This window comes from Puntigrus tetrazona, chromosome 19 (genome assembly GCF_018831695.1).
Source record: "Puntigrus tetrazona isolate hp1 chromosome 19, ASM1883169v1, whole genome shotgun sequence".
Classification (NCBI taxonomy): Eukaryota; Metazoa; Chordata; class Actinopteri; order Cypriniformes; family Cyprinidae; genus Puntigrus; species Puntigrus tetrazona.
In genome coordinates this window covers 9629655-9641634 of record NC_056717.1, presented here as the reverse complement: position 1 = coordinate 9641634, position 11980 = coordinate 9629655, and the positions used below count along the sequence as shown (strand labels likewise).

At 39.3% G+C, this 11980-nt stretch overlaps 1 protein-coding gene across 1 annotated transcript; it reads left to right on the top strand.

The window, feature by feature from the left end:
* The first annotated feature begins 2652 nt into the window (after positions 1–2652).
* On the top strand, positions 2653–10394 carry trib1 (tribbles pseudokinase 1). The gene is made up of 3 exons (XM_043217982.1): positions 2653–3271; positions 3935–4227; positions 8084–10394. The coding sequence occupies exons 1-3, from the start codon at positions 2987–2989 to the stop codon at positions 8547–8549; spliced, it is 1044 nt and encodes a 347-aa protein (XP_043073917.1). The 5' UTR covers positions 2653–2986; the 3' UTR covers positions 8550–10394.
* The last annotated feature ends 1586 nt before the right edge of the window (positions 10395–11980 follow it).

Genomic DNA, 11980 nt, shown 5'->3' with positions numbered 1-11980 from the left:
CCATTAAAGTGCACTCCCCTTAAGTACACTTAATTACTATTCAGTAATACTATACTATCTGCCTTTAAAGATTGTGCACATTCAGTACAATTAAGATCCCGGTTAGACTTTTTTTAAGGTGTCCTTATTATAGTGTGATTATGCATTTAAGTAGAGTAATATTTATTAGGATGAGGGTTTGGCTCAGTGTAACTTGCATGTAATTATGCATAATGTATTGTTATTATAATAGCAAATACATGTAACCTATAGGCTAATAGGGACACCTTAAAATGTAGTGTTACCAAGCTCCCTTCTTGAGAAAACAAGCGTATCCCTTTAAATCTCACAATTTTATTGTTATTTTAAACTTTCTCTCAGAATTACCTTTTTCATTTTTTTCGCTCCAAGGCAGAAATGGGCTTCCATAAATAGCTTTATCTCGCGGCTGAATTCCTTTCTTGTGCGTTTAACCTATCGCTGCCTTTACACCTTTTGGGCTGTGTGTAGTGCTCAGAACTTCCCTATTTCACGATCGCTTTCGACAGTCATTCTCATGGTTAAAGTTCAGCCACACTCATGATGTACAATTGCTGTCAAGGCCAGATTTATTTCTTTCTTTCCTCCAAAGCAGCTGGTGTATGTGTCTAAGAAGATCGTACCTGTTTCTGGCCGAGTTGTTCGGCGTACAGAATGGTCAGTACACTTTTGTCTTTGCTACTGGCAATGAGTCAGCTAATTACAGTGGAAAAGAGCTCTGTTAGGGCTCTCAAGCGAGAATGACCTCAAATAGCCACGTTCTCTGAATCACATGCAAACATAACACAAATACAGTCCGATGTGGTCTCAGTGACACCTGTTTATGTCATAACAAAGGAGAAGTAGATATTTCCCATGGAGAGTAGGGTGTTTTACTCTAAAGGGAGAGGAAGCGCAGAAAACCTGTTCTGTTCCTGCTTAACAGCATGACAAACGCACACATCAGATACTGAGTCATCAGAGAGATATTTTACAGTCAAAGAAAACATGGTTGCTAAAAATAATCCGTCTTTAATGTTAAATCCTCAATCCGACCACGTTTGAACTCCAAACCTGCAGGCCGCAGCTGCACCATCTATTATATACAGTCACGAATTCGGGCGAGCAGGACAGGAACGAAGCGTACTGAAATATTCCACATTTCTTTTTTGGAACCACAAGAACCTTTTCCCATTCCGAAGAGTTTTTTTTTATTCGGCACGTATTTTAGACTTTGATCATTAGCCCACAAAAACGCTCACTTATCTTTCTCATTAACACCGAAAAAGCACAATCTGATAAAGCTGTGATATTTTAAGCATCGAAAACAGCCCACGTTCCCTTGAGTCTATAAACAGGGCTCTCTTTTTCTGTCTGGTGAAACAGGTGCTCGTTCAATTACACCCTTCCAAATTAAGAGCGGTCGCAACCAATGAAACGGGGACAAAGGTTTCAATAGCAACTTATTTCACAGTCTGTGTGGGATATATAGCCATGTGCAGCCAATTAGGAGCGGCGTTAGATTTTATTTTGTCACACAATTGATGTTTCGGATACAATGTGGGAGTCTCTGTCTCGCGCGCCCTGCAGGCTATACTGTTTTCTGAAGTATGCTAATAGACCATATGACACGGTGAGACATAAATTTATTTTGTGTGTCATAGGCATATGTTTTCCAGCTCTTTGTGCATTACTCTACTGGTTAAATTAAACAAATATCTCCTCGCTAGTAAGATCTATGGTTATTCTACAAAGGGCACCACCACTCCCATGTCTTTCTCTTTATGGCGATGACTCATCAGCACATTAACAAATATGAACTGCAAATATGAAGTACAAACCGAGCGATTCCTCAGACGCAGAGCTTTTTTTTTATTAACTGAAGGGGGTAAATATGTAATTGTGGTGGTTGACATGATGACATAGAAAACGTTTTACCGAGAAAATAGGCATATAGTGCGGCAGAGCCGATGAACACAACATAACCCCCTGATCCCTGAATGTCGAAATAAGTTAATCATTGCTGAGCCATGTGTTTTGATGAAGAATGAAAAATATGAATGCAACTTCCTTGGATTTCACAACGACAAACATTTGGAGCAAATTGTAAACATTTGAGAAAGAATACAAAGGCAGCAGTTTTGCATAAGCGATACTTAAAACGCTTCGCGTGCAGATTCGACTGCCGAGGGAAAAGGAAAGTTGATTAAACCAGCGCTTTATTATTCATCTGGAAGGTGAATGGCATGTGGCGATTGCTCAATCGTCGAGACTGCAATGAATGTGTCACTAGAAAGAGTCTGAACCGGGCGGAGTTCCAGCTTTGGGAAGTACGATTCGTTTTAGAGAATCGCTTCTACTAAAGCGATTCAATGATTCTTTCGAGTCGCCGCTAAAAGGTTCCGCTAAAGTACTTACAACTTGCGATGTTACGTCGCGCGCGAAGTAAAACGCGTTTTTGTTAAGCTAATCGTCGCTCCGTTTGGTTTCGGCTCTATCGATCGTTTTGCTCGTAGATTCAAACACCTCTCAGTTTCACTGCCAAGGTTCTTCCACTGAACGGAATGAATAAACTCCGAACCGATTCAACCGAATCGCTAAAAGGAACCGACTCGCTCGATTCGGACATCAGCTGAAAGCGGAGCTCAGAAAACAGCATCAGTAGTTCAGTGAGTCAGACAGCCCTTCTCTCGGGCTCAGATCTACACCGGGAATATTTTACACCACACAGCCGCCTCGCACAGTATCTCCTGGACTTCAATGTTGTCCACAAAGCTCAAACGGACTAACTAATGCAAAAAAAACTGAAAAACAATGGATAAGCGAAACTGCAAACCTTTTATACACACTTTCGTTTCATATTCATTGACGAGTAAGTAGGATCTTTTTTTTTTTCCTTTTTGCAGCGCGGTGCACAGACCCTTTCCTGGAATATGCTTGCTTGAAATCGGCCCGATTATATCAGTTTCAACTACTGCAGTTTGTAAGAATGAGCGTGCAGTGGCTTCAGAATCCGGTACCGGGAAGACACGGACACAAGCGCTTTGACACAGACGAGCCTGTGACCAGATGCCCGCGGCTCAGCGAGTCCTCGGCTGATGCGGGTCTCCTGGGCTCCTCACCGGGATCCCCGTTAACCGGAGCGCCTCTGAGCCTCACTTCAGCCCACCAGGGTCCCGCTCGAATCGGCCAGTTCCTGCTCGTGCCCCTGACCGACCGACCGGGGGTGCACAGCGCTTTGGACATGGACACGGGAGAGGAACTGCTCTGCAAGGTAAAACGCTGCATATACTATAATGTGCATGACCTACATAAGTACGATCCACACGTTTCATGCTTCCGAGAGCCACCACAATATATTATAGTATTAAGTTAAAAATACATAATAATAATAATTAATAATGATTTATAAATATACAACAATAGTATTATTAGCCTGTATTACATATGATAACGTGCTGATAAAAAAGCAAAAATACTGCAGGACACCTTAACAAAGCATATCTACATGAAGAAAATGCAAAAAAGAATCGCCGGGTCTCTTAAGGTTGTATTTTTTACATTAAAAAAATGTAAAAATAACCATGCACTTTCAGTTGGGAAAGGATATCAAAATCTGTGTGCGGATTACACGGATGCCATCTTATTTATAGGCTATCCGTAAAATCAAATGTGACATTCTCGTGGATAGGTATCAAGTATTTGCAAAAGCCTCTGCAACTGTGTGAGAAATACGAGGCTGACTTGACACACCGGAAGGCTGCGTACGACTTTCACTTCAAAAGACAAAAGAGAATTTCTCATAGTACGGTTGTGCTTTAATCTTGGAGCATCACCTCCACTCACCTCCAGTGAACTGACTTTATCGGGTCAGAGCTGTAGTTGACTTATAATACTATACCGAACCCTTTTTTTTTTTTTGTTTTGCCGTCTGCAGGTGTTTGATATGGGCCATTACCAGGAGAAAATAAGAGCCTACAGCATGCTGTCAAGTCATAAGAACATTGCACTGATCAAAGACATAGTTCTTGGGGAGTGCAAGGCGTATGTGTTCCAAGAGAAGGATTTTGGCGACATGCACACCTTCGTAAAGAGCAGCAAGAGGCTTCCCGAAGACCTGGCTTCCAAGCTTTTCTACCAAGTGGTGTCTGCAGTGAACCACTGTCACCAGGCTGGCGTCGTTTTGGGAGACCTCAAGCTCCGCAAGTTTGTGTTCTCAGACGAGAAAAGGTGAGAGATGCAGTCGGTGGGGTCTGCGCGAGGGTGTGAAAGCAGGAGTGTTTTTTTTGGGCACGCCAGGTGCAGTACTGTACCTCGTGCATCAGAGCTGTGACGTCAGCAGCCTTGTACTGGGTCGCTTCTAGTTTCATTCAGTTTTCGCTTCCTCACAGCAATGTGTCACATCGCAGGTGATTTGCGCCGCTTCCCTAAAGATTCAATGGAACAAACCTATTAACACTAATGTACTCTTGTTTCTCTGTAAGAGGAACAACTGGTAATCCAACCTCTGATCTCGTGTCCAGATTTTTCTGTAGAAAACGAGAGTCCACTGAATTACGGAAGTGAATTATATATTAAAAATGCAATTGACTGAATTTATATTTTATATCCACAATCCTCAATAACCAGAACATATTAGAACATGCTGATCGTGTTTTTTAAGTTATCATGGTTTTATTGAGTTTCATTGTGTTAGTAAGCTGTTTTTGTTGTTGTTATTTTTTACCTAATCAAATTAACACAATGGAGGTATAAGGTTTTGAAAATTAACTTTTCATATATATATATATATATATATATATATATATATATATATATATATATATATATATATATATATATATATATATAGTTGTTATAATAATTCATTTTTGTTATATTTTCAACTTTCAGATGAATTTACTTTTAGATATTTTAACATGCGTTTTAAATATAACGTACTATTTAGATTTTAAAATTTTAATAATAAAACATATAATACGTTATGTATACATATTTTATGCATTTACATATTTTTTAAATATTCATTTCTGCATTTCAGATCAAATATTACTCATAAAAAAATGAAAACATAAATACAAAACGTTACATTTGATATTTTCACGTAGATGTTTTAATTAGCGTTCTGTGTTTAGCTGCTAGACGTTAACATCCGGTGTCAAAAGTTATGCTTTCAAAATAATCGTGCGCCAAATTAATCCAGTTTATACACATGGCTCAGGATTCCTCCACTGCGTTCCATTACATAATTTCCAAATGTTCTTGAATACAAAAAAAAAAAAATCTCTTTAAAAAGCATCTGTTTAGTGTCAGCTAAACTCAAAACTCGCCTAATTACACCGGGCTTCCTTAAAACCAATTAGTCTTTCAGGCAACGCACCAATTAGCCGATTTAGCAAACATGTTGTTTTTCGCATCCTTCAATAAGTACAGTTTGCCATTTCTAGGCCAACATTTTAAGCCCGACCTTTGGGCATGGGTTTTCATCTGACTGAATGTAAGCAGACAAGAACGTGTAAGAGGACGTAGTCACCCTTCTCTCATAGCAGCCAACGGGTGCAGCGAGATGAGTCATAGCAGTGCACACAGAGGGGAAACTCACCATTCAGGATCATACCGACACACTCGACACTCGGAGAGGCGAGCCGACTGTGGCCATTGCGACACTTACAGATTGGCGGCCGGGGCCTGGCAGACGCGTCCGTCTAGCGCAGACGTGACCAGGGCACGCTGACATTTGGTCAGGCGAAAAGCGCAAAGAAGTGTTTCCTTTTGCTTCGTTCGGGCAGCGAGCGGCGCGGTGACGGGTTATGCAAGCGCTGCATGCGATTTCAATAGCTGGAATAGCTCTACGATGAGTGACGGATAAGCAACAAAAAGGCCGAAACTGTGATAACGCTGAGATACGGTGCGTGTGCGCCATCGCGTACACAAAGGCGCTCATTGACCTGGAATGCGTCTGTAGTTAGATTGTGAAACACGCACACAAACAGGCTGGCTGGGCAGGGGCCGTTCATGCGTCACTGATGTAACAGCGCTGTTCGTGGGTAATAAGGCTCTGCCAGATGCCGTAAGCGTACGGCACAGGTGCAGGAAGAACACAGTGGACCTGCAGCACAGCGCAGTGCACTCATTTGTCCTCAGTCTCTCTGTCTGTCACACACACACACACACACACACACACACACTGAGGACTATGACTCATTCTCTCCACCTCTCTGGCAGAATGCTGTTGTGTCATCTGCAAACCCCCCCAAACCGAGGCTGATAGCCAGTGATGAAACACAATAGCACGCAGGGCGGCTCATGTTTTACTGAAAGGGATACCACAGACTCATCGGTCATCGAGTCTACCGTTAGAGTCCACGGGGATGCTCCTAGAGTAGTAGGGGATTTGTTTTCTATTGGAAATCGAGCTAAACTTAGCTCAGACTTTACAGGAATACATTACGCAGCGGTTCGGAACGAGAGGAAGTGTGTTTATTTAGCGTGCCTGCGTCGTGGAAACTCTCGTGCATGCTTTTGTTTAAACGAAGGCCTTAATTAGACGGGGATCTGCGCTCTGGTTTTTGTGGTAGCGCCGGTTGAGGGTCAGAACTTTTTCGAGCGGCCGTGATTTACGGTCGTTCGCGTGAGCCGCAAAAAAGTGAAGGAGAGTTGTTTCTGCTCGGCGTACAACAAAGGAAGGCTTTAATGCATCACTTTGTGTAGTAGGGGAAGAGGAAGATACTAAATCCATCATCGGCGAGCCCACAGAGTTCTGAAGAAGGCTGTGCAGATTTCCACAGAGCCAGATCACCTGTCACTTATATCACCCGCCCACCACCACGTCTTATACTGGCTCATTTGATTTTGCTTTCCGGTTTGTTAAAAGTGTAACACAAGATTAACGTGAACTTGAACTTGCTCTCCAATAGCAGCTAAGGAAATGCATAACAAGGGTTGCCAAGTTTGTTGATACCATGGACAAATAATATCTTTTTTGCCAAAAAAAAAAAAAAAAAAAAAAAAAAAAAAGCAACCAGCTTAATATTGTCAATAAATATTAAATAATAAATGATAACAAATAAATTCTCATTGCTCTAAAGCAGTATATATATATATATATATATATATATTTGGAGGAAAAAATGTCTTTAGTAAGCATAATTAAATACAATTTTGTATCATATTTAGTGAATGTAAAGTAATCGTTGCATCAGTATCTTTATATTAATTCATAAATTCGTGCATTAAATTTTACAGCCTTAAAATACTCTACTGTTCAAATATACTGTTCAAAAAAACATACTGTTCATTTTAACTTTCAAAGAAAAAAGCTTTCCTCAAAAATATTATGTAGAACAACTATTTGATGATAACAGCACTGATAATAACAAAAACTAAAATTCTTGAGCAGCAAAAATAATGATTTATGCAGGATTTTGTGATACTGAAGACCGAAGTAATGATGCTGAAAATTCATTTTTTCCATTACAGGAATAAATATTTTAAAGAGTGCAGGGCAATGATTATTTGTGATGAATATAATATATGTGTGTGCTGTGTATATTTATTATGTATATATAAAGACACAGACTTACAGCATATATTTTAAAAATATTTATTTACATGTATAATTTATGTATGTATGTTTTGCTTATTTTTTTTCTTAAATATATGCACATGTATATTTAATAAATGTACACAGTACACACACACACATATATATATATATATATATATATATATATATATATATATATATATATATATATATATATATATATATATATATAATACGTACACAAAAATATTTATTTGGATGTAATTTATCACAATGAATCACTGCCCACCATTGATGTGAAAATTGGATAGAATTTTTCAAATTTTACTGCATTTTTGAATAAATAAACAGATTCTTTCCCCAAAAGCATTATGAAATGTAAAATTGATGGAAATAAAAAATTCTGCAATAAAATGTAAAATACGACCCGATCATTTATAAAATGTAGCTGATTCTAAATGAGCATGAATGATTTCCCTAATAGCCACAATACTATAACTGTACTAAATAGCAGTGGTAAACATTATGTGTTTGTTTCAGGACCCAACTGAAATTAGAGGGTCTGGAGGACTGCCATATCCTGTGCGGAGAGGACGACTCGATGTACGACACGCACGGCTGCCCTGCATACGTGAGTCCCGAGATCCTGAACGGCGGAGGGTGTTACTCGGGCAAGCATGCGGACGCGTGGAGCCTCGGCGTCATGCTGTACACCATGCTCGTGGGCCGCTACCCTTTCCACGACCCGGACCCCGCAACTCTGTTCTCCAAGATTCGCCGGGGCACGTACTGCCTCCCCGACGGGCTGTCTTTAAGGGCGCGCTGCCTACTCCGCAGTCTGCTCAGAAAGGACCCCGGCGAGAGACTGACCGCAGCCGAGGTCCTCATTCACCCGTGGTTCGATGGCAACACGCAGGACCCGGCAAGCGCAGAACAGCAAGCCAACCTCAGAGAACAGACAGTGCCCCAGATAGAAATGGAGCAGGATGAGGATCTTTTCTCCTGAGGAAACCGATATAGCTTGAATACGGACCAAAACCGTTGGTTACCTTGGTGTTTCGTTTTTTTATCATTTGGTTTCTTATATGGATTTTGTAATAGATTCAGAAGTATACACTCGGTGAATACTCACTCAAAGTACTGTAACGTCTGTGTCAGGTTTAAGGACGGTGTGCACAACAGCCGGTGCATTTTGAAGTCGTTTGCTGGCGAACCGTTCTTGTGCTGTATGAAGTGAACGGGGCCGGGCATTATGGGTCACGTGAGAATTAGAGAATGTGAGAACTAACCTCGGCCTAAGAGCCAGACCTGTGGTTGTCCACAAGAAAAAAACGATGTAAGTTGACTCACCAGGCGCATGTCTTTTAATGGGAGGGGAATGAAAGCCAGAAGAATCTTGACACATACGTACATACGTATGGAGGACTTGAAGTGCAGCCTAAAAAATACAGCGAAGAAACAATTATCAGTTCATTTGATAAAAAATAATAATAATTATTACAAATGAAACAGCTTGACTTGAAGAATAAAGACTGTCTTTTGAGAGACAATATCTTTATATGCAATTTTAAAACTTTGCAGGATGTTTTCATTCACTTAGAGCTATGTTAAACACTTTAAATATAGCAATAGACAACTCATTTATAAATAGTTTTTAAATGCAAAGTTGTTTCGTCTAAAGCGTTTAAAGCAACAGCTAATTGCTTTTCTTTATTCTTTTATTTTTTACACATCGGCCACCGTTGCGCATCAAGGGGTGTGCATCCTAAAATTATGCCAAAAGCTACCTATTATGAACTATCCAATTATATTTTCAAAAGAATAAGCAAAACAATTGGCAAATGTCTTAAAGTATTAAAGTTGAATTATTTATGTTAATAATTAAAAGTAATATTTGGTTTCCTACATTTATAATTAAAAAAATACCAGTAATTAAGTCTATATTTGTTTTGTTTTTATAAATGAAATTGGTAATTGAATTCTTCACTTAATTGTTTAAGTGGCACTTGGTCTTACATGCTATAAGCTATTTTAAACCACACACACTGTGTGCTGTTCGGACTTAAGCCTCTCAGAATTGCCAAACTGTACATAAGAGCCATTCAAAGGTCAAATGTCACTCATTGACCTTTAAGACTCTGTGACAACCAAGGGATCACCGTTACAAACAGATTCTTAAATGTTCAGGATGAGCTTCTTACAGACTGATACAAAGTGTTCATTTTTTTTCTGCTGTATCCTGATCTCTCTAGTTTTTCTAGTCACAGTTTCCTTACTTGAATCCAAGCAACCTCGTAAAAGCGCGAGGCTTCAGTATGGCAGGCCAGTTCATACTGCGGGTAAGATATAATATGACTCAACAGCTGGGCGTTGGTGTATCGAAGAGGAAAGGGCTATGAACCCAGATTAGTGCGCTCAGTGTGACTACATATATCTGTGTAGCTTTACTTTCACTTTAAAGAGAGGAGAACAGTACTACGGCAGCACTACCGTAAGGGTAGAGCGTCCTATACAGGTCTGTTTTCCGCTTGCCCTTGCGTTGGGGGTTGTATGTTACCTCTGAATCCGTGCATAATGGTGATACGCGACGTTTATGGTTTTCGAAAGGCTCTTTATGAGCGAAGGCCGGAGGGTATGCAAAATGCCTGTCTCATGCATGCAACACATGGGGAAAGCTGACACGAGTGCACAGAGTTCATATTGCACTGTGAATTATGTATTTGTGACACAAACCTCAAGGCTTGACCACAAGGGTTTAACGGTTGAAATTCATTGTACAAATGAGCATTTGTAAATATGTACATCTTAAGTGTGTGAACAAAACTGAATAAAGATTACTCTTTCTTATTTACCTCTGTGGTGCGTTCTGTGAAATACTGTACGTCTTTCTAGCATAGCACAGCGCATTGCAAATTTCTTTTTACGTAAAATCACTAACAAAATTCTCCCGGTTGCAGGATGTTTATATATATATATATATATATATATATATATATATATATATATATATATATATATATATATATATATATATATAACTATTTTATCCCTTTTAAGTGTAACTTGCAGATACTGTAATATAATATGAATATGTGAGAAATAACTGATGACGGAGGTTGAATTATCAGTTATTAAAAATATTGCACGCTTGAGGTGGTCATGCGGCCGCGAGCGTGCTTTATTTTCTAATAATTAAACAACCTGGAGTCGTTTATTCTAGTTGCCACGGCTCAAATATTGCTCAGATGTTGTATTTAAAGACATTTAAATTTTACTGCTTTGTTATGCATCTCATCTAATACCTCCGTTGCTAATTCTACAACGTCATTTTAGACCTAACAATGGACGCTTGAGCCTAATGCAGTTAATAATAAAGTTATTAAAGAGAGAGGAAGACATAGTGAGTGTCTCACAACAGTTTTCATGTCTATTGCAAACTTCATCTGCTTCAAAAACAGCAGCATTATTACCTAGACAGTATGATTATCATATTTAAATCAATGTGATAAACGAGTTAGTTCAAAAGTAATCTAAAAGTAGTTTGATTATAGCCTATTACTTGAAAATGAAATTATGTTACTATTGCACTTTTTTCATGCAATTTGGAATCTGTAATGGACGAAAATTTGTATGTAATCTACCCAGCTTTGTATGTAAAATGACGAAATAACCACTAAAATGTATTAAAAAAGAGACTATAACTTCATTACCGTTTTTACACAGCCTTGCGTAGAGCTCTTAAAAACACATTTTTTTGTCCTGACTAAAAAGTAACTAATAAAGTCCCAATAAAGATTACAATTTTAACTCGGGGTTATTCGATATAAAATAAAAGTACATTTTAAATGCACAAAATTACACTTGCTTATTAAAAGTGTAATAAAATGTGATTTATTAAAATTGATTTAAGTACATGATTCAAAAAAGCCCAGTTCAGCTAACCGCATTTAATATAAACTTAAACTGCAACTTTATTTCATTGCAATTAAGATTATGAACACATTGTATTTAATTTGCGCTTGATTAAAGCCTATTGTTTCTGAAGTCTACTTCTTTTTCGCAAGGGAACTTAACCACTGGCAGCAGTAAAATGTCCTCTTGTGCTAAATTCAGGGCAGACTGAAAGAGAAAGCTTAATGTGAATTTTGACCTGAGAGTCAGGTAGCTCCGCCCTCTGTTATGACCTCACACAGGCTTGCGTAAGCGGCTGATTGGGTATCAACAGAGTAGCTGGAGCGTCTCTTTTGTTGGGCGTCTGCCAGGGAGCGTCGCACGCCACGGATGCGATTGCCAAACATGTCGGAGCCGGCCTTGGGTGACGCTCTGCTAAAAAGCGCCACTGTGCTTTCACTACCCATATTATCTTGACACTAGTCTCTCTGAGTGACATTATGAGTCACTAGCAAGTGTATGAAGTTGTCACCAAATCAAAAGATG